This window comes from Lutra lutra, chromosome 10, assembly GCF_902655055.1.
Source record: "Lutra lutra chromosome 10, mLutLut1.2, whole genome shotgun sequence".
NCBI lineage: Eukaryota > Metazoa > Chordata > Mammalia > Carnivora > Mustelidae > Lutra > Lutra lutra.
Window position 1 is genome coordinate 110,928,595 of NC_062287.1, and position 22,300 is coordinate 110,950,894.

At 57.2% G+C, this 22,300-nt stretch overlaps 1 protein-coding gene across 1 annotated transcript; it reads right to left on the bottom strand.

Moving 5' to 3' along the window:
* Positions 1-1,772: 1,772 nt before the first annotated feature.
* Positions 1,773-6,333, bottom strand: FGF19 (fibroblast growth factor 19). Its single transcript, XM_047693621.1, has 5 exons — positions 6,324-6,333; positions 5,809-5,875; positions 5,291-5,598; positions 4,829-4,932; positions 1,773-2,087 (listed from the first exon to the last, which is right to left on the bottom strand). The coding sequence occupies exons 1-5, from the start codon at positions 6,331-6,333 to the stop codon at positions 1,773-1,775; spliced, it is 804 nt and encodes a 267-aa protein (XP_047549577.1).
* Between the last annotated feature and the right edge of the window lie 15,967 nt (positions 6,334-22,300).

Genomic DNA, 22,300 nt, shown 5'->3' on the forward strand with positions numbered 1-22,300 from the left:
GAGGACACGGAGGCTCGAGAGGTCGATGATTTCCTCCAGAACGAACGGCTGGCAAGGCAATTTTGTCCTAAGAAGTGCAGCAACTTCTTCACGATTTTTAGTAGTCGTGACCACTGGTTACCACTGGCGTCTAGTGGACGGAGCAGGGGGGTCACTGTTGATCATCCCAGCTCCCTCGGCAACACCTGCAACGCCCACCCCGCCCCCGCCCTCACCACGCAGATCCTAGCAGAGCCAAGGAAGCCGGCACCCAGGCCCTCGAAGCCTCCACTGCTGGGTTAACCTAACCTAGTATTTGACCCACCCGAGCCCCGGCCTCCAGGGAGGCTTCGATGACCAGGAGCTTCTGTAGAAAGTGCGGTTTTAAACACAGCAAACACACCAGCGTCTCCTCTGAGCTTAACGCCAGGCTCTGCTTCCCTTCCCTCCCCCCTTCCCTTCTCGCTCTCCCTCGCAGGCATCCCAGCTGGATAAGGAAAGGCGACTTTTGGTACAAATTGTGCTTTAATGTAGAAAACAAAGCTCATGTACATCATAAATACAACATGGGGGTATAAATAAAGTAAGAAAATAGAGAGATGTACATATCAAACAAAATAAATTACGCATAAATACCACGTTGGCAACTAAGTGCTGGGGAAGGGCCCCTCTCCCCGCTGCTTCTGCAAGTTACTGGCAAGACCGGGGGCTTCCAAACCCAACCTCTCCTGGCTTCTGAACGGGATGTGCAGGTCTCCCTAAGGGGGAAGGCTGCCAAGTCCCACCACCTGGCAAGAAGACTGGCAATGGGGAAACAGCCCCACAGGCTGTGTCTGCTCCTCTCTCATCCGTATCCACGGCTGCAGAGGAAGGAGGGAGCACGCCAGGGGCAGAGGCCCACGGGGCTCTGTCCAGAGGGGCGCTTGTGGGAAACCCACATGCCCAGAGCTGATGGGATCCCAGGGAAGGAGGGCTGCTGCGTTTGTCCTTGTGTCCTATCCCTCCGAGCAGGTGGTCGTTCACTCAGGGGACCAGACCGAGCCCTGCAAGTGTTAGGGCTATGTGCAGGGTGCTGAAGGTCAAGGGGAGGGGCAAGTGAATTCCCCGATGTGCCCTGGGCAGACTTTCAAGTAGTCCGGTGAAGGTTATCCCTCCCAGAAGCAGCCGTAGTGGGGAGTTCTTAAGGGTTACCCAGGCTGGAGAAGGCTTCTGGGCTCCCCTTGCTCCCGAAGCCTGGTTGGCCATGCCTGTACCAGGTCAATTCTGTCCTGGAAGGGTTAGGGGAGAGCCAGCGCTGCTCTCTGCAGTGGAAAGCTCGATCAATTCTCCTGTGGTAGAGTTGAATTTACCTAGGGTTTCACAAAGCTGATTGCCTGTACGTGAGTTTAAACTGACCACTTTTCTTCTGGCTGCCCCTGCTGGAAATGATGGGAGAGAGACCTGTAGAACACTTCAGCTTGGCCTAACAATCTTCCCAAAGGTGAGCTCCCGGTCAGTGGAGGTATTCAAGCAGGATCAGGGCAGCACAGCAACTGTCCAGCAACGGCAAAGGAGTGGGGTGGGGGCTTACGATTTCACGAGCATACAAGTCTATCCGCTAGGAACTGGGACAGCCAATGTCCGACTCTGTGTATGTACAAGTTCTAGATGTTTCTTCCTAAAGCTAACTGGAGCACGAGCCCAGGATTGTACTTGTAGAAGCACAGCCAGAACCCGCTTTGCAAGCGCCACAGGTCTGCCACGGTCCTGGCCTCTAAGGGTGGTGTGGGCGCAGGGGGAGGCCACAGCCCCGCTCATTTTTGGAAGCTGGGACTCTTCACTAGTCCCATTTTGGTGGCAATCCCAAAAGGGTCCATGCTGTCTGTTTCTAGGGGGGCAGAAAACCCATCAGCCTCCACATGGTCCTGGAGGTCCCTGGGCTCTGCCAGGCTCCCGGGCAGCATGGGCAAGAAATGGGACAAGGGCAGAAAGCCCCGGTCCTTGTACAGCTGCCTTTGTTTCGCACTGCTCAGGGAGACGGGGAGATGGTGCTTCTTGGACCGGTACACGTTGTAGCCATCGGGGCGGATCTCCTCCTCGAAAGCACAATCTCCGGGGGAGTACTGAGGCTAGGGAGAAAAGGGGAGGGCCGTGAGTACCAGTGGGAGCCCCGTGGGGTGACATCACCAGAAGCAGCAGAGAGGCTGGGCACAGGGGACCATCTGAGCTATAGACTCCCATGTGGGTCCACGTGATCGGTCCTACAAATGCGTGTGTGTAGTTACACTTAAAGTACGTGCTTATGCGTGTAAATTCATGCTTATGGAAAGTATGCATTACATTAATACACACACCAAGCCTATACGGATATAAACACGATAAATTATCATATGAAACGTGAAGTATGACATATTAAATATACTCCAATATAAACTTGTACTGCTTTATAAACTTTATATAAAACTTTACGTAAACTTTATAAACTTGCTTTATATACCTTTATAATCTTTGTACACACGCACTAAGTTCAGGTGTGTGATTCACGTGTGGTTTACGTATGGGCCCAGTATCTGTATATACAGATTATCTGTGTATCTTTCCTCTCTCTCTCCCTAAATCACGCCTCTTCTTCAATTTAGTAGTGTTCTGAGCAACAGAGGCATAAAATCAGCCATGCAACACAAGTGTCTGCGTCCCTGATCCCCACCCTTACGGGAAACACAGGACTAGTGAGTGACATGGAAAAGTCCCTGGCGGCCACCGACACTTGGGGAGACCCCGCTGAACTAGGTAGGCTCTCCGATCCCATCTGGGAACCAGATTAAAGCACCTATTCCCCATTCAGACCTGCGTTCAGTGAGCGGTGGGCCATTCTGAGGCCTTTTTTCTGGTGCCCATATAGGCAACCTAGGCCCCCACGGGGTCCTTCCTTCTAGGGCCCAGAGCTTTCCGGGCAACTTGCCAGGATTATCAAGATAAAGCCGGCCCCTCCCCCCAGGCCCAGGACAGAGCCTGCACCCAGCGGGGTGGCGGGAAATGCAAGCCAAAGGGCAGAAAAGCAGCCCCTGGGGTCCCAGAACGCTGGTAGCTGGACAGGTACCCGTGGGCCAAGTCCTGTGCCAAACGGAGGAAGGTCATTACCCTGTGGGGGACACAGAGGGCGAGGAGCCAGGGAGGGCTGGGCGGTAAACAACCCCAGGAGGCACCCAGTCGCATTTGTGCCCAAGCCTACAAAGGTCGCTGAACTGCAGGTGGGTGAGCGCTGTGCTGATAAGGCTCTGATAAGGCTCAGGTCTCAGGAAGCAACGGCCAGCCCTGCTCCCGACACGGGGACACGGCCACCAGACCGCGGGGGAAAGGCAAACCCATAAACACACAAGGGAAGAGAAAGCAAACGGTGGCACCATCTCACTCTCCCGGTCCTTTGGGAGAAACTAGCACCCCCATTCTCTCTCCAACAGGAAAGCAACTGATTTCCATCCAGTTGCTTGGAAAAGTGGAATTTATTTAAAAAAAAAAACAAAAAAAAAACAAAAAACAAAAAACAAAGCAAAACAAAACAAAAAACCCCTCCGTCTTGGCTAAGCCATACCCAAGGGATCAAGAAGCAAAGCAGGATTTTAGGGGAAGGGACACCCCTCCACCCCAAAATCTGGACGAGAATGCTGGATTGGACCCATCTGCGCCGGCGGGTCCTCCAGACCTTCCTTCCCTCCGCCCCAAGTAAATGTCACAACAAAAGTTGCAACTGCGGGTTTGGGGCGGCCTTGGGTGTCGGCTTTCAGCAAGCCGACCACCTCCTTTCTTTCCCTCCGTTCTGGTCCTTTCACGCGGGACTCCGCCATAAAACCTGAAACAGACCCCTCTGCATAAATGCGCTAAACCGGCTCCAGAGACACAAAACAACTGGGACACTAAAAAGATGCGCGCTGCGGGGGGGAGGCCCGGCATCTGCATCTTTTCTGGGGGGGGGGGCATCCCGGTCTCCCCCCGCCCCGCCCCTGCCCGCCCGGCTCCTCCTGCCGCGCCCCCGACCCAGCGGGGCTGCATTGAGGCCCCTGCGCGGGGGCCGGGACCTCACACAGCCTCTTCTGTGCGCCCGGGGGCGCGGGAGGGGCGCGGGCTCCCTTTGAACTCCCAGTCTTTGTTCCCAGAGACCGAGACCCGATATCCGCACACTTCCTTCCCCGAGACCTAGATGGTTACCTGGGCCTTCCCAGCCCGCCCCCCCCGCCCCCTCCCCCCAAAGCATCTACAGTACAGGTGAGCACGACACGAGGACGAACACGCCCCCGGAGTATTCTTCCAACTCGTCAGCAAAAACCACACTGCTTTTCCAGTAAATATACATTAAGAAGAAGAAGAAGAAGAAGAAAAAAAAAAAAAAAACCGTCCCAAATGTAATTTTTCCTGACTTGTTTGAAGGCTGGCTTTTTAAAAATGATCCAAGTTGTGAATATCCTTTCTCGTGCCTTCCTTTTACTTTATACGGCAGGGAGGGAAACGGGGGCGAGGACCACACACGCGCACGCCCAGACTGAAAAGGCCCGAGGTGGGTTTCACTGTTTAATGTCAAAGGAAGCCGAGTACAGCGCTTCCTCTGTCCCACTGGGCCGGCCTTCGGCGCGGCTGGAGATGCAAAGGCAGCTCTCACCCATTCTCTGGCTACCAGCCGGGACTCCCCGTAAACTTGCGTAGAAAAAAATTCGCACATCAGCTTAATCTGGCCCTTTGCCGTCCTCCCTTCCGAGCCCCATGCCGGACCCGGGACAGAAAGCGAGGAGAGCCTGGATTCGATCCAGCACGCCCAGCTCCCCTGCGGGGCCCCGCCTGGGGACGGGCGTACGTATCCCCCGGCGGAGACACCTACCAGCCCTTGCATCCTGCCGTCCGCACCCATGCAGAGATAGCGGTCGCTGTACACGCCCTTGATGGCCACCGTCCGCAGAGCGACTGCCCGGATCTCCACCAAACCTGGGCGCCAGAGAAGCAGAAGGCTGCAGCCGGGACCCGCGGGGCCCGATGCGGTGGGCGCGCAGGCCCAGGCCCTCCCCCACTCCCCTGTCTTCTCGTGCTGCCTAGGACCCTGGGGAGGGACTGGGACTCCCAAGTGCCAAGATCTGGAGTTCCTGGGAGTGGGGGGTTCGCGGGAACTGAAGGGGGCAAGCGAACGATAAGGCGTGGGTGCAGTGGGTCCACGTGCCGGCAACCCCCTCTCTCAGCTCCCCGCGCTGTCAGGGGCCGCGGGCAGGGAGCAGAACGCAGTGGGGCCAAAACGTGGGCTTCCCGAAAGAGGGAAAGGGAAGGGACACCGGGGCGAGTGGGCACTCACTGTGCGCGCTCTGGCCCCGCGCGCAGTCAACCCCGCCGTCGGCACGGATGCGCAGGAAGCAGCTGGAGAGGCCGTGGGGGCCGGCGGTGTACAGGTGCCGTAGGCGGATGGGCTCACCCCAGCCGTAGTGCACGTGCGGCCCCGCGTCCGAGAAGGCTAGGGGGCGCCCGGCTGCGGCCAGCCAAAGGCCGGCTAGGACCAGCGCGCGGGCTACCGCGCACCGACTCGGCGCGCTCCGCATGGCACCTCCCTCGGGCTCGGCACGCAGTTCAGGCGGCGAGGGTGCGGGAGGCTGGGCGGCAGCAAGACTGCGGGTGCAGCGGCGGGGTGGGTCCCTCCAGCCAGCAGTGCCCTCCGGGCGCCTGGGCGCTCAGCGGTCCTGCTCTCACGGCACGACGGCCGAGGCCAGCGCCTTATATGCACAGTCTTACCCTCGCGGCGGGTGGGTGCCCGCGACACACCGCAGCATTTCTTATCAGGATTGCATCAGCCCTCCGCCCCCCGCACACACCACTCACCACCCCGCCTCCCGCCCCAGCCCCTCCCCGGACCCCGCCCGGGTGACCCCGCCCAGGCCTCCCAGATCTGGGGGAGGAGAGGCCCCGTTTCACCGGAGGGTTCGGGGAAGTTCCCCCCAGCAGCGCAGGGGCCCGGGACCAGGTCTCCTTGGCTGGGAGAGTCTGATTTTATAAAGCAATAAAGGAGACAACCGGTCCCCGCCCCCCCGCCCCCGGCCCCCCCCAGGGAATGCGCTCGTGGCGAGGCGCTAGCAGGGGCAGGGAGCAGGAACCCCGTGACCAGAGAACCGGGCACCGACCTTTGCATCTCTCACCCCCTATACGGAGAAGCTTCGCCTTGGCTTTGGGGCGCCCTCCCCTTAAAAGCCCGCATCCGCTCCCTCCCACGATGGCCCTAACCGTCATATCTCCAGATGCCAAGCCGTCCATTAGAATTTCCCCCTGCAGCTCGGACTAGCTCACGTTTTCCTGGTCTTATGTTCTCGCGATCCCGGCCCCCCTCCCGCCCCTTTTACCCCCGTCCATTGCCCCCCGACGGGGGGCCGGGCTCGAGGCCCTGGAGGAACAATGGAGGAGTGGCGCGCGGCGGGCGCTAGATGGCGCTTCCGCCCCGGTTTCGGCCTCGGTGCCGGCCAGAGCGCGCGGCGGGGCCGCAGCCGGAGCCGGGACGGGCGGTCACCCTGCAGGCGCCTTTCGCGGGGGCGAGGTGGGCTTGCTTCTGCGCACGGGGAAGCTCTGGCTTCCCAGCTCGAGCCACGCAGCGCAGGGAGCCCCCTCTCTGAGTGCCTTTGTCGTTGGTCCGGTCCCTGGGTCCCTGAGCTCTTTTCTCGGGCCGGGGCGCGATGTCCTGGGAGACTGCGGGAGGAGAGGTCGGGGAGGGCCAGAGCGGCAGTGAGGGGCGCTGCTGGGCGGGGGACGGCGCCAGGCCGGGAAACTGGGGCCCCTTGGTGAAGTGGCTCCCGCAAACCAGACTTTCTCTGGTGATGTTCAGAAAAGGGGGAAAGGCATCCAGACAATGCCCCCCTGGGAAGGAGAGGATCCTCCCAGGGACCTTCGGCTGGACCCTGATTCTTTCTCATTTCTTCTTCAACCCCCCGAACTCCTGGGTGTGGGGCCCCAGGAGGCCAGTTCTGGGGGAAAGTCATGCTGTCTCAGCGCAAAGGCGATGGGCGGGCAAGCAGTCCAGACACAGAGAGAGAAATCAGTGCCAGGCCTAATGAATTTCAATGAGTAAAGGCCATGTTCATACCCGAGTCCGTGACTGGCGTTAATGACCGAGCGTGCAGAAAATGTCACCAGGAAAGGCTTTACAGAAAGACATCATCTCAAAGCATTTATAGACCAGGACCCCCACGCTGCGTGTCTCGGTTCAGAAAGCCACCGCTTCTGTTAAATCTAATTACTTCCCCCCTGTGGCTTTAAATCGACAGGGCTCCTATTAAACTTAATTACCCTCCCCTGCAGCTTTCATTTTAAAGATCCTGGATAAATGTGGGGGACTGAGGAGGATGGCAGGAGCTGCCTTGGGGGACCCACCGGAATGGGTCTGGGGGTGGGGAACACCGGCCTCTGGCCCCACCCCTGCTCCTTTGCTACCCCTCCCATGACCACAGTGGGAGGAGAGCGTCCACTGTGATCACCCAGCTCTGGAAGGTGGTAAAGGCAGCAGCAGCTTCCTATGCCCAGGCCCTGTTCTGAGCACATCATGGGTGTGCTCAGCTTAAACCCCTATAAGAACCTCCATGGGGGTTCTGTCCCCTGCCTCCTTGAAGAGATAGGAAACAAGGGCCCCAGCACAGTGGGACGCAGCCTGCAAGTGGTGACCAGAACATCGGAACCTAGGCCATCAAGCTTGTAAATCCAGGCTGTGCCTCCGCTCTGAGAGGTGGTGTGGCCACCAAGCAGGGGTGCAGGCTCTGTGGTCGGAGTCCCTCTGCCACAGACCCATGCCTGGCCAATGCCTATGCAGATCGTGGACCTGCTGGGCCTGTTGTGTCCTCATTCCTGTTTTGAGCCTTGTCCTGGGGTCACATGGGAGAGCGGACATGAGGTCCCAGATACGGTTCATGAAGAGCGACGGCCATCCACTAAGCGTCACCACCCGGGTACTACGCACTTCGTAGTCGCAGGGTGCTCTGAAAGTCTGGGTGATTAATCCATGCTGCAGATCAGGAAACGGATGTGTACAGAGCTGTCCAGATAGGCCGCAAGTGTTTGCACCCAGCTCAGCTGAGCTGGGGGCCTGGGCAGATCTGCTGGTACCCTGGGTCTCTGTGCTGGAGGAAGACCACAGAGGGGCCGAGGAAAGGCGGCGCTGGCCAGCAGGGGGCGCTGTAGTTAAGGCTCCAGGTAAGCTTGCCCAGAAGGAGGAACCCAGTGCAGACTCCCACCCCTGCAGCCACCAGGTACGGGGCGGGGGGATGACCGGCATTCTTCTGGTGGTGACCGACCTAGGTGGCCTACCCCGGTGTGGAGGGGCGATTGGAGCCAGACTGCACGTCACCCCTGCTGCCCCGCTCAGCACCCCCAGGGGTCACAGGCCCAGGTGACCAGAAAGACCTTGCTTGGCAGCTTGGCTCTGGATTTTATTTTCCCGGGGTCACCCTCTCTCAACCAAGCTTGTCTGAGTTAGTCCTGATGTGGCAAATGAGAGCCACACTAAGGGATTTTCATGGTTTCTAGACCCACCTCCCAGCACCCAAGAAAATCTGGTTCCCGTTCACTTCCAGTCTTCGCATTACGAAAGTAGTTGTTTTTCTTTTCACTTTACGGCTAGAAATTTACGTTACAATGTCAAACAAGCCTTCCTAAGTACAGAAGCACCTCCTCACGCCCATCCCAGATCCCCCGCCTCCGCCTCACAGTTGAGAAGTCCTATGTCATTACAGAAACTTCTGGATGCTGGTAAAAATCTTCATCAAAAAGTAAAAACTGCCAAAATGAGCCTGGGACAGAAAGGACTGTGAATACTTGGGTTGGGGAAGCCACTTGTTCCTGACCGAGCCCAGAATGGAACTCGAGCATGCCTGAGTCAGTCCAGGACTTCTGCTAGAATCTGCTAGAACCTGCATCATTTCCCCCAAGGCATTCTGTGTCATCAAAATCCATTTTTCCCCTTCTAGGATCATTATTCTAAAAAAGCAGCACTGTGGTAGCCCAGAAATTGGCAGAGACCATATAGAGCAGAAAAGGGGAGACTTTTCTCAGCCTCTTTATTTGTAAGACAGCAAAAGTCATGCTTTTAACCTCCAGATGAGTTAAAGGGAGAATTAGCAAAGGTAACTCCATTGATGGAGAGAGAAATGTTTACACAGAGACGGCCTGGCATACGTGGGCACATAATAGGAGGGGTAGTTATTATTTACTTAGAGACTACTCTGGCTCTCTTTGCCATGTTTAGTACTTATTTTAAAACGTAGTTGCAACCCTAAAAAAAAAAAAAAAGACAAACCTAGTCTATAGGGACAAAAAGCTCCATCAGTAGTTGCCTGAGGCGGAAGATGGGGGTGGGGAAGCCTTCTGGGATGGTGGGAATGCCCCTTTTCTTGATTGAGGTGCTGAATAACAGACAATGACTTTGGTCAAAACTCAGTGAATGGTACCCTTAAAATTAGGGCGCATTTTAAGTTGTGCCTCAATGAAGTGGAGTTGGAACATTTCCATTGTGAAAGCTGTACTTGTTTGTGGATGAAAATTTGGAAGATACAGAAAACCACAACGGGGACAAGTCTAAAACCCGGACGCTGACTGCACTGTGAGCTCCTGCTTCTATTTGGGTGAATTTCTTCCTCAGACTTTTAAAAAAATATACATATGTACCTTGGGAAAAAAAAAAAAAAAAACAAAACAAAAAACAGCCAACATCTGAATTGTATCCTCCTTTCCTCCACTTACTGTGAACATCTCTGAGGACATTAAACCCATTTTACAGCCCCCACGGACACTGAGAGATTTGTGGGGGCTGCCATGTTCCTTGTGGCTGGACATTAGGTTGTTTCCAGTCTCCTCTCCCAGGTCACATAGGGGAGGAAATCCGTGGAGACGCAGGTCACACCTATCCACTGTCAAGAGGGGAACTGCCAGCCCCGTGGTCTCTTCTCCCAGCTAAGTCCCAGTCCCCGTACAAACACTGGATTGAGGGGGGAATGCGGCAGCTTTCCCCTGGAATTTGGGAAACTACTCTTCTCCATCCACACTAAGGGAGGCACAACTTCCTCCAGACTTTGTTAGGTGGGTCTGAGACTATGTTTAAGTCACAGCCACCAGCAGCCAACCAAGTGACAGAGGACCTGGGACTAGAAGCTCCTTTAGGGGCCAGCTCAGTATCCCACCCCACCCAGGACCTGATACCCACCTGCTGGCCGAGTCCCCCGCCACCAGCACAGCGCCTGGGTGTGGTTGTGCCTCACTCTGTCATGTGCGATACGGGGGCTGCCTGTTTTCCCTGGGACAGAGGGATTCCTCCCAGCATGCCTATAAAACTGATTTCTGTAGGCGAATTCTAATCATGAAGGCAGATGCGTGTTCCAGTGAAAAACATTTGGACCTGTCCCAGTGTGTCAATATCCAAGAATGCAGGAACACGGGAAATGTCACCTCAAGAAAAAAAAAAAAATTGCTGAATGAGAAAACACGAACTGTGCTCACAGTGATGTCTCTCAAAGCTATAGTATTAAAATATTGATACTGGGCAGGGCGCCCGGGTGGCTCAGTTGGTGAAGTGTCGGCCTTCGGCTCAGGTCATGATCCTGGGGTCCTGGAATGGAGTCCTGCGTCCGGCTCCCCACTCAGTAAGGGGTCTGCTTCTCCCTCTCCCTAGGCTGCTCCCCTGCTTGTGCTTTCTCTCAAATAAATAAAATCTTAAAAAAAAAAGTTTAGGGGCGCCTGGGTGGCTCAGTGGGTTGAGCCGCTGCCTTCGGCTCAGGTCATGATCCCAGGTCCTGGGTTCGAGCCCCACATCGGGCTTTCTGCTCAGCAGGGAGCCTGCTTCCTCCTCCCTCTCTGCCTGCCTCTCTGCCTACTTGTGATTTCTCTCTGTCAAATAAATAAAAATATTAAAAAAAAAAAAAGTTTAAAAATATTGATATTGGAAAGTCCCAGAGGGACTGAGTGGGAGCACTCGTGACTCGGTGGCCCCTGACCAGCGAGACAGCAAGAGCGCTCCCCCTCGGAGCACCGCGGGGGCTGGGGGCTGCGCTCCAGTGCTCTGCCATCTGTCTCCTCCCGGACATGTGTCCGTGGAGGTGGCAAATGCGTCTGCTCGGTGTGCAGCCGTGTCCGCAGTGCCTTGAGCACAACCTGACACGTAGCCAGTGGCCAAGAAATAGCTCACGCATCATTGAAAGGAAACCGCGAGGTGTCCACGTGGCTGTGAACGCACCGGGCTCTTCCGTTTATCTGTCCTTGCCTTGCGCATTCTGTCCATCCTTCCTTCCACCTCGCCCTGACTTCCCTGGCTGGATACTCACTGTTCACTGATCCGCCAACACTTTCCGAGCACCTCTGATGGGTCAGAGCTCATGCATCGGACCTTTTCTTGCCCTGTGGTACCCCACAGGCAGCGCTCCCGACCCAACCGGAGCACCCCCGGGGACGCCCCGGCACCCCGAGCATACTTCAGGAGCACTTCCAGACAGGCTATCTCACTCATTTTCACCATGATGCCGGGAAGGCTGGCACTCCTCTTGGAGACAAGTCTGCGGCAGAGAGGAGCCCGCCGGCGCCCGAGGAGAAGGGCAGCGACACTCACCCTGGACCAGAGCCAGCGTACCCGCACTGCTCACATCTAAGACCTCACCTCTGGAGAAGGGTCTGTTAGCAAAACCCTTCCTTGCAGAGTTTCGGTGGCAGCGCTGGGCACCGGCTGTGGACCCATCTCGCAGATGAGACCCCAAGGCACACGCACCCTGGCAGAGACCGCCGGGCAGAGACAGACAGTCCCAGAGGCTAAGCTTATGTGGACGTGGAATCAGTGATTCCGGGTCATTTTACTCATTCTAGGGTGGGACGGGACCTTGAAGATGAGTTCTTAGAAGCCCCGAATCAGCAAAGGAACACAGTAAGAACCAGAGAGGGGGAAAGATTTGCCCAAAGACATTCAGCCTGTGGGCAGCAGAGAAGAGACCAGAACACACCCTGTAGACACAGCAACATCCCCTTCCCTCCCCGAACACCAGAGTCGAGCGCAACATCTGATTTGTTATAAAGTCTTTTCAAAAAGAAAAACTCCACATGCTGGGGATTCCTTATTAAAAACACCTGCTCGAGCAGACTGGCTATTTCAGGGGATTGGGGAGGGGGTGCCTGGGGACTGGCCAAACTGGCTGACGGTAAGGAGTGTCCTTTTAGGGCAGCTTTGAAGGCATTAAGTGCTACGCTGAATTTTACGCTTTAAAACGGCTGACACCAGGGGCGTCTGGCTGGCTCAGCTGGTGGAGTGTGACTCTTGATCTCAGGGTTGTGAGTTCGAGCCCCACACTGGGTGTCAAGATTACTTAAAAATTTTTTAAAAAGTGGGGGGCACCTGGGTGTGTCCAACTCTTGATTTCAGCTCAGGTTGTGGTCTCAAGGTCATGAGATCGAGCGCACAGTGTGCTCTACGCTCAGCGGCGAGTCTACTTGAGATTCTCTCTCTCCCTCTCCCACCGCCACTGCCTGCCCCCATGCACACTCGCTCTCTCTCTCAAATAGATCTTTTCTAAAAAATACAAAAATAATTCTAAAAAAATCTTTACATAAATAAAATGCTTGACGCTGTATTATGTGAATTTTGGCTCAATTTTTAACAGTAACAGGGACATAAACTGCTCCAAGGGATATCGCTGGGACCCTCAGGGACATCTGAATATGGACTGTCATCGGTCAGTTAACAGGTGTGTGGTTAAGTTTCTGGGCTGGATGCTGGCGTCACAGTTACATAGCGTGGTCCTCGTGATGCAAGCAGAGTTCCCAGCCACGGTCCAGGGGAAGCTCCACGAGAGGGCCATGAACGCGTGCGGTCACTGTCATCAGTCCCATTTTCCAGAGCCGGAAACCGAGGCTTGGGATGCGACGTGGCCCACCCACAGTGGCAGCCCCAAGTAGGATGTGGAGAAGAAGTCTGGCTATTTTGGGTCTTTTGGGGCGTGTCTCCTAGATATACGGGAGTCATGTTGCATCCCTGATGTCACAGGCAGGGGACATATTTTCCGAGGCAGCCATTCCCTGGAGAATGGCCCCAAAGGCTTGTCATTCCCTTGGGAATGTTCCCCACCGCCCCCCCACCCTAGTCTGTGCAAGTAGATAGTGACAGTGTTTTGTCAGTTGGTAGCTTCCTTTGGGTTACATGCAATGCCTTTTTTTTTTTTTTAATGGGAAATGATTTTTTTTTAAAGATTTGATTTATTTATTTGATAGAGATCACAAGTAGGTGAAGAGGCAGGCAGAGAGAGAGGCAGAAGCAGGCTTCCTGCTGAGCAGAGAGCCCTATATGGGGCTCAATCCCAGGACCCTGAGATCATGACCTGAGCCGAAGACAGAGGCTTCACTCACTGAGCCACCCAGGCGCCCCTGGGAAATGATTTTTACGGACTCAGTAGGTGGGTCTTGTCCTGCACTGGGAATTCAGCACCGAGTGTGAAGTGTGGCTCTTGTGTGGGACTAAGGAGCAAACCTGCACCCGGTCCCTGGGAACAGCCCTTTTAGGAACAAAGATCTAGAGAAGTCCAGCTCCAGCCTGACATGCCAAATGTTCTGCACTGTTTTACAGTCACCACCGATGATGTCACCATTTGGCTGAATGTGCCCGCTCTGAGTCAGTTCCCCGTGTGCTGTGTGCGTGTGTGCACATACGTGTGTGTGCACCCGTGAGTGTGGCATGGGGGCGTGTGCGTGTGAGCAACCCTCACAGCCATGTGAGTTAAGAGCGTGCTCGAGTGTATGCGTGGGATGAGTGTGTACACACCTCAGAGGGTGTGCACGAGGTGCATGCTGTGTGACCTGTGGTGTCACAGCAGCCGTTGCAACGACCCTGTCCTCCATGATACAGATGAGGAAAGGAAAGCTCAGAAAAGACCCTCGTCCTCAGCAGCACTTACAGGACAGTCAGAATGACGTACGCAGCTTGCTTGGCACTTGCCTCTGCCCGGTGTCCGTGCACTCGGTGGCAGGGAGTGTGCCCAGCCCCGGCAAGGGGACTGCTCAGTTCCTGTGGGTTAACGAAGGAGGAGAGAAGGAAGGGAGGAAGGGCAGAAGGCCTGGAGAGTAGTGACTTCAGCCCCGCAGGCTCCCAGCCCTGCCTTTCTAGCAGGTCAGCGGAGACCAGAGGTATTTCTGTTTTGAGGCATTTAGACAGATGCTCGGAGGCTCAGTTCCGGCTAGGGGTTTTCTGGCCGCACATACCACAGACTGAGGGGGTTGGAGATTCCTTCCAAAGGCTCCTGCTGTGGGCCTTGGGACAAGCTCTTGCCCCAGCTTCCCCATCCAGGAAATGGGACGAGACTCTGCAGAGAAGGAGAAGCTCGGGGAGCACCCCAGGCTCCCGGGGCCCCGAGGTGAGCCAGGCCCACAGGATCTGGACCCGACACCCTGTACCCCTGGAGGGCGGATCCCTCAGCCCCAACCCAGACCTCTCGTGCTTAAGCTGTGACAAGAAGGAACCTCTTCCCAAAGCCCTGTCTGGGGCTGGTCCAGACTCTGATGCCGCCAGCCAGCTCCTCTTGGCTCTGGGTCCCTGCCCAACCCCCAGGGTTGTCGTGGCCCCGTCCTCCATTCTGGGATGACCTATCCTCTCTCAGGTGACACTCCTCTCCCTGCCCCTTTGTCCCCCATCTGATTCCTGTTCCCCCACCCCGGGCCCCGCGCTATAGGAGGTGACATGCGTACGGGGCCTGACCTAGGCTGTGTGCCACATCTCCCCAGCCCCGTTCTACAGACACGGAAACTGAGGCCCAAGGACAGCCAGCTGGTCCTCACCAGTGGAGGTTGGGGGCTCCCAACCCATGCCCCCTCCTCTCCTTCACTTCAACCCCCCCCGTGTCCCCTTTGGTCCATGCACCTGCTCCCACTCTTGCCCTTTCTCTCAAATATCCGCTCCTAGGCCCCGTTCAAGTCTCAAAGCCCCCCGTGTTAATTCAGGTCCGTGAGCTCCTGATATCTCATGTCAAGGTTTCTGGGCCCTACAGACAGTTCTCAACACATTCTCCAGGATGCTCATGACCCCAGGAGGCCAGGAGGCAGCCCTGTGGATGGACTGGCTCCTCTGAGCCCGAGGCCGGGCCTGGAGGCTGTTGGACATCACGTTCCCCACGCACAGGCCTCTCCTCGCTGCGTGAAACTCATCGCCTGCCTTGCTCTGTGCTCAGTGGTCCTTGGACAGGACTTCCAGTGGCTGACCCTGGAGGCGGCCACCGCAGGGGTCCGGCAAGATGGCTGCACCTTGAGCTGCCAGCAGAGCCGTGGGCTCACTCTCCAGGGTCCGTGGCTAGGGCAGGAGTGAACTTGACTTCTGTCCACCCCTTGGCAGTCTGCGGCTCAGCTAGCCGGGCGGGCCTGCGTCCCTGAGGGGATCCGTAACGGGGGTGGGGTGTGCACTTCAGAGACACTGACCAGGCAATGATGGGGACAGGTCACTCGGTGTAGAAAACCTGGCCTCTCATGGGCAGACCTTCCTCTCCCATCATTGGCATCTCATTGCCATGATTTTTTTTTTTAAGATTTTATTTATTTATTTGACAGACAGAGATCACAAGTAGGCAGAGAGGCAGACAGAGAGAGGGGGAAGCAGGCTCCTCGCTGAACAGAGAGCCTGATGCGGGGCTCAATCCCAGGACCCTGGGATCATGACCTGAGCTGAAGGTGGAGGCTTAACCCACTGATTTTGTTTTAAGGGCTCCTTCTAGAAGCTTCCTCATGAGACAGCTGGTGTCTTGGTATCCATCTTACACTTGGGACCAATGACCCAGAATGTGTTCATGTGATGTCCTTGGTGAAACGTGGCCAGCTCCCTCCAGCTCCTCTGCCCCTCTCTGGTATGGAGTGTGTTGCCAGGCAGGGGCACAGCTGAGGCCCCAGAGACCGCCCACGTCCTGGCACCACTACCACCTACCTCCCACCAGGTCACATGGGACTTTTCCAAGGGAGAGGGATGTGGCATCCCATGCTCTTTGACTTGAAATGGCCCCAGCCCACCAACGGTCAGCATCTTTGAGAACAGTTATGGCCATTTCCTGAACACCTACTATGTGCCTGTGTGACCTAAAGTCCTCCCATCTCCCGACTGAGAGGGCATGGCTCTTCCCGCCCCAGTCCACACAGCCCACACGCATCAGGGCTGGGATTCGAAGTTAGGACCCTTGCACCCCACATTAGCATCCTGGGGCTGGTCTAACAGAGGGCCACTCACTGGGCCGCTCAAACAACAGAAGCCAACTCCGTCTTCCTTCTGGAGGCTGGAGGTCACAGATCAGGATGTGAGCAGGGCTGGTTCCTTCCAGATACTCTGAGGGACCGTTCTCCTTGCTCCTCCAGCTGCGGGGTTCTCCCGGCTCCCCTGGGCTTGCGGCCGCACCCCTGCAGCCTCCACTCTGCCTCCACACAGCCTCCTCTTCCCTCGCTGTCTCAGATCTCCGTCCCCGGGTCTTACAGGGACTCTTGTCGCTGGGTATAGCCCCCCACCCACCCACTCCAATAAGCCAGAATGACCTCATCGTGAGATCCTTCACTTAACTACATAAGCAAAGACCCCTTCTCCGAATAAGGTCACAGCCGTTGGGTTCAGGTGGACACGCCCCTTGGGGACACATTGCCATCTCCATCAGTCAGCACCCAACAGAAATGCTCCTTCTTTGCCTGGGCGGCTGGTGCCCAAGAGTCCTCCCGCAGAGACGGGGGAGCACAGTCGTGGGTAGCAGGGTGGCAGAATGGGAGTCCCCTGGGCTGCCGGAGGGGAGGGCTAGCAGGCCCAGAAGCCCCTGAGGCTGGCTTCGGGCGGTCACCCCGGCAGAGGGCCAGGAACACTGCCTGGCTTTTGGTTCTCTAAGGCACCCCTCCAGGCACCCTGGGGCCAAATGGGGCTCTTCAGCCTTGGTTTCCCACCAGCCTGGCAGGATTGCAAAGTGCCCCCCCCAGTCCCCTGTGCCCCCCCACTCCCCTCCAACCTGGGCCCTGGCACCCCACTGGTACCTTCCCACCAGGAAAGACCCCGTGCGAGGAAGCGGGGCCTTGGCTTCCCACAGCGGGCGAGGCCTCAGGAGAGAGTCCATGAGTCTGAAACAGGGAAAAAGGCAAAGCATCAATGATAAGGAACCAATGGGTCAAAGGAGGCGGGGGTGGGGGGCTGAGGGGGGCAGGGATCTACCCAAGCACTTGTGCCCCCCGCCTCAAATTGTCACCATCTAAAGCTGAGTGAAAAACAAACAAACAAACAAACAAAAACAAACAAAAAAAAAAACAGGGCACCAGCACCAAACCAAATATAGAATAAAATGTGATTGTGTAAAAGAAAGAAAAAAAAAAAACGCAAAAACATACACACAGGTACATTTTTAAAAAGTAAGGGCATTCACCTATTTCTTCTTTTATACTTCTCTGCTTTTCCCTACATTCCCTGCACTGGAAATGGGTCCCCTCTTATAATTGCAACACAGGTCACTAAGCTGGCAACAGTATCGTTTAGACTCCCCCCCAGGGGCCACAGACAGAGGATGCCTCCGGCGTGGCTGGGTGACTCTGCTCGGTTGCTGAAACACCGCGTTGACAGTGAGTGACCACACACAGGGACGTCCGTGCGGCTCCAGCGGTCAAAGGTGCACAGACGGCACTGACAGGTCCCCGAGGGTCACCTTCCACCCCAACATATCCCTGGAGCCCTGCACAGTGGCCTTCCACGCAGGCTTCTCCAGCCAGAACCTTCCCCGAGTTCCCGGAGGGGGTCAGAGGCGCTGGCCTCCGGGCACTTGGCCGGCCAGCCCCCCAAGGCTGGGACCCCCCTCACCGAGCCAGACTCTCTGGGCCACTCTGTGCAAGCCAAGAAGGCTTTTAACTTTTTCAAATGCTTTCGCAGCTCCCAGTGGTGCCTTCTCCAAAGGGCTCCATGAAATTCTCAGAGACCCGTCAAACCCAGCGAGTCTGTGAGCGCTTTGATTTACGGGACAGATGTTTGCCAGCTGACACTTGGAGGGACTGAGGGAGGCGGGGTGGAATTAAATAAGAATAGGGGTGTCAGCTCCCAAAAGGTGGCATATCTCTGCTCTAATTCCTTGACGCCCAGTATGGTTCAGAGGTCAGGGTTGTTAATGGGCAGGGAACAAATTGGGGTTTGCCACCTGTGGTCCCCCCGGGGGAGGGGGAGAATCCCGAGGGTCAGGGCCAGGCCCACGCTGCGTGCTCCCGGGCCTGACGACCTGCTCTGTGATACTCCCGGGCCCTGAGCCTCGGTTTCCTCTACCGGGAAACAGGCCTTCTCCGAAGAGTTGCACGCCCCGCGCCATGCTCTGCGCACAGTAGGCCCGCCCCAAATACCACTGTTTCTCCAGCACCTGCTACCACACTCCGCACGTCTGTCCTTGCTTCTCAGTAAATATTTTCTGCATCATTTGAGTTAGGGGCCACGCAGGGAATGATGTCAGAGAAAGAGAAACTTCGCCAAGCTCGGGGTAGCCCGGGGTTCCCAAGGAGAAGCAGTGGACAGACCGCCTTTGCTGCGTGCACCCCCCTCCGGCTCTGCCACCTGTGATGGAGAAAGGCAGGCAGGTGGGGGGCGGGAGAGGCAAGGGGATACAGGCCCTGCTCGGGCGCACAGTCAGAGATGAGGCACGGCTGGCCTGTCTCTAACCAGGGGAAGGACTGAGATGATTGTCTTGGTTTCCAGAACCCCTCCGTGCCTGGGTTCTGAGCAGCCAAGGGAAGACCGTGGGGCTCAAAACATGGACCCCCAATGCAGAAGCGTGGGTGGGGGGTGCTTCCCACTCAGGGTGAGTATGAGGAGGAGGGCGCTGGGGGGTGGGGGGGTTCACATGCCATAATGGGAAGGGGGGCTCACAGGAGGCTCTGCCAGGCTTCTTCTTCTTCCTTTTCTTCCTACTTCCCAAATATTCTCCAGAGACCTTGCACTAGTTTTATCCTGGTTTTAATCAAACGCGGCTGGAAGGAAGGGAACGATCACATAAGCACGTAAACACGCGCACACAGGCAACTTGGTCCCACTTCTGCTTATCCTAGTGAACCATGGAAACCCCCCTCAGTGTCCAAACTGTCCGCCAGGGGTTGGCACCCAAGCCACGGGCAGCCGTGCCAGGGCGCAGAGGCGAGGCTGTGTTTACAGAACGTCTCTGCGCTCTGTAAGACCAGGCTTCCGAGCGACACCTGCGTAGGGGCCCACCCGAACGAGAGAGGAAGACACAAGATACAACGCAAGCAAGCAGCCCCCCCCTTCCCAGCAGTCCCCCTGCTGACAGATTGGGGCGTACGCCGTCTCCTTTCTGAAACGTTCTCTGCATGCTAAGCCCTTACGGGAAAGCCTTCTGGTGTTACGTCTGTGTGGGCACAGAGGGACCTCCTCTGGCTTTTCAAAGGGCCACACACAGATGCCGGCTTATGACCACGCAGCATCATTTGGTAAAGCGGAAACTCTCGGGGAGCAGCAGCCTCACGCCACGGCAGGCCCCGATTTCCCTCCCAACCCATCACTCCCGAGCAGCCACGTTCCTACAGCAGCCACCCAAACAGTCTGGATGTCCCCCGCTGGGGGGCGTGGGCGCGTGAACTGTGGTGCGGTCACACAGTAGAATATCACGCAGCAAAGCACAGCGCACACCACAAGCTTGTGCAGCTGCGTGAACACGGTTCCCGGAGGCACAGGGGAACAATGACTTTCAGAGGCCTGTCCATGTCCATGCAAGAAAACCATCTGCAGGAGTCGGGACAGTCAAGGACAGGGGCCGGGCTGGGGCCGGGGAGCGGGAGGGAGGCTCTGGACGCCAAGCCCGTCTGCCTCTGGCCCGGCTGCTGGTTCGGGGCGTCATGGCTTTGAAATTCTTCACAAAGCTGTGCTGTGGGTTTCGTGCCCTTTTCAGCCCGTGTACTGTGTCCCGCCGTGGAAAGAGGCAAAGGCTTCTGCGAGGAGCTGCAGAGAGCAGCTGCGCTGACCCCCGGAAGGTGGCATGGGGGTCATTCCCACCATCGTGCCGATAAACTCACGACCACTCGAGGGCCTGATATCTGTCAGCGGGTTTCAGCCTCACAAGAGTTCTGAAGAGGAGCTTTTGTGACCCACCTGCCACACCTACGGAGCCCAGAGCAGAGAGGTCTGACGGGGTTACCTGGAAGGGGGGTTCACGCGCCTCTCCTGGAGAGCCGAGCACCTGGGGGCTTTACTTCAAGAACGACCATAGGTGACCCAGAAAGCAGTGTAGACGGGCTCAGGGCTCCAGGTGGCAGGACCTGGCCTTCCCTGCCTGTCCCCAGCCTGGGTGCCAAACGGCAGGGCCACCGGGGGCCCGAGGCTCTCCGGGGGGCCCCCTCCTCGGAGCTACAAGCAGGTTGTAAAGCACGTTGGGAGCCCGTTTACACCCGGGCAGCGGATTGCACCCTCGAGGCGGTTCGTGACCCCGTGAATTGCCCTGAGGTGGGAGGCAGCTGGGAGGCCCAAGAACAATGCTGGCTGGTTCATGGGGGGCTATTACCCTCCAGAGGTGCAGCATCCCACAGCGCTATGGCCCCTGGGGGCTTCCCCGAGGGAGGACCTGCCCAGGAGAGTGGGCGGTTGTAGGGCCCCCCCAAGGGCTGCAGGACGCTGAGGGGTGCATGACTGGGAGCCTCATGGGGGGCAGGGCTCCTTCCCGGGGCTCGCGCTGATGCTCTGCAGGCCCCCAGCAAAGGGCACACACATCAGACGGGCCACATCAAGCACCAACACCTTCCAGCTGTCGCGGGCACTGGCCTCTGAGTGTTTGAGAGGCTGAGGTAGCCGCGCAGGCACCGGTTTCCACCTGCTCCGCCTCCAGCAGACCCACCTCCAGCAGCGTCCCGATGCCACAGGCGGCCGCAGCAGCCAACCTCATGCTATGGGGCACCTACTGCGTGCGCCCTGGCGGTCCTGGCATCTACGGAATGGAGGGAGCTTCGAAATGCGTGTTTCCAAGGGGGAAACTGACGCCCAGAGCGTGAGCCTGGATCCCCCCACCCTACCCCGGGGCCATTATCTATGTTGCCGCTGAAAAGGACTTGGGACCAAGCCCCCTCCTCTCACCAGGGCTGGCTGGTCCCGGAGCTTAGAAAGCATTTTAGTGCCACTGAGAAGTCTCAAGTTTCCCCCTTGCTCTGAGCAGATACAACCCTGCATCCTGGCACACGGCTTGGTGAGCAAGCTAGACTTTAGTCAGGAGGAGCCCTTGTGTAGGCCACAACCTGCACAACTGTCCAAGGCAGACCTTCCCAGACCCATGCATGAGATGCACCCTCACACGTGTGTGTGCCCTTCTCCGAGCAGCCTGATATCACTTTCATCAGATTCTCAAAGGGGTCTATGACTTCCTCAAGGGGGAAGGAAGCCGGAACAGTGGGGTCTGCGTGTGGGGCTGGGCTGGGGGTTGGGGAGATACCACAGTGCAGACCCCCGGAGCGGGGATGCTCTCCCTCCCACCTGTAGAAACATCATGGTCCCGTGTCAGGGCACCCTCAGGGCAGCACAGCAGAATCACAGACACTGGGGTCTCCCGCCGTCTGGGGACCTGGGTGTGCACACCTGCCAGGTCCAACAGCAAGGAAGACAGGTGGAATCCAGCAGTGGCACCTGCCTCCTGCCAGCTGAGCCTCGCAGCCAGGAGGCCACTGTGGTCCTGGCTGAGCGGGTCTGCACGGGTCTGTGGACACCAGGAGCCAACGAGGAAACGGTGACCAGCAGAACGCTGGCCCCGGCAGGACGTTCTGGAAGCCCCAGGCATGTGAAGGCCCTCTCTCCGCACGGCGCTGGGTAGCTCCTGAGGGCCTTGGCTCTGAATCGCCACAGTCCAGTTTAAGAGCTGAAGGTCAGAGGCTGCCCAGGCACCCATGCTGGCACAGAGGGCTGACCTCTAGGTGACCAAGTCAAAGGATCCAGGGACCCCAAGGAGGGGCTTCAGACCTCCAGCCGCCATCTGAAATGCTGCTTGGGGGCTGATCCTAATCACCCCTAATTTAGGGGCCAAATGGCCAATTAAGAGGCCGTTTGAGAGTCAGAGAAGCAGAAGATGAACAGAGGAGACAGATGAGATTGTCGCGCTGGTCACGGGGCTCAGCAGGGGTGGGCGGGGCCTCCTCTCCTGGCATCGGGGAGCCTGGAGGCCTGTTATGCCCCTACCTGCAGCTGCTGAGGGTGACTGTAGGCCCCCCGCACCCCAATTCCCTGGGGCTCACGGTGCCCCGAATGCCTGCAGGGGCATTCTTCCCAAGTCTCTGTAGGGCCATGTCATCCGGACACCCGCAAGGGCCCTCTAGGACGCGCCCGCCGGCCTGAGGCTCCCCTCGCTCACAGGGA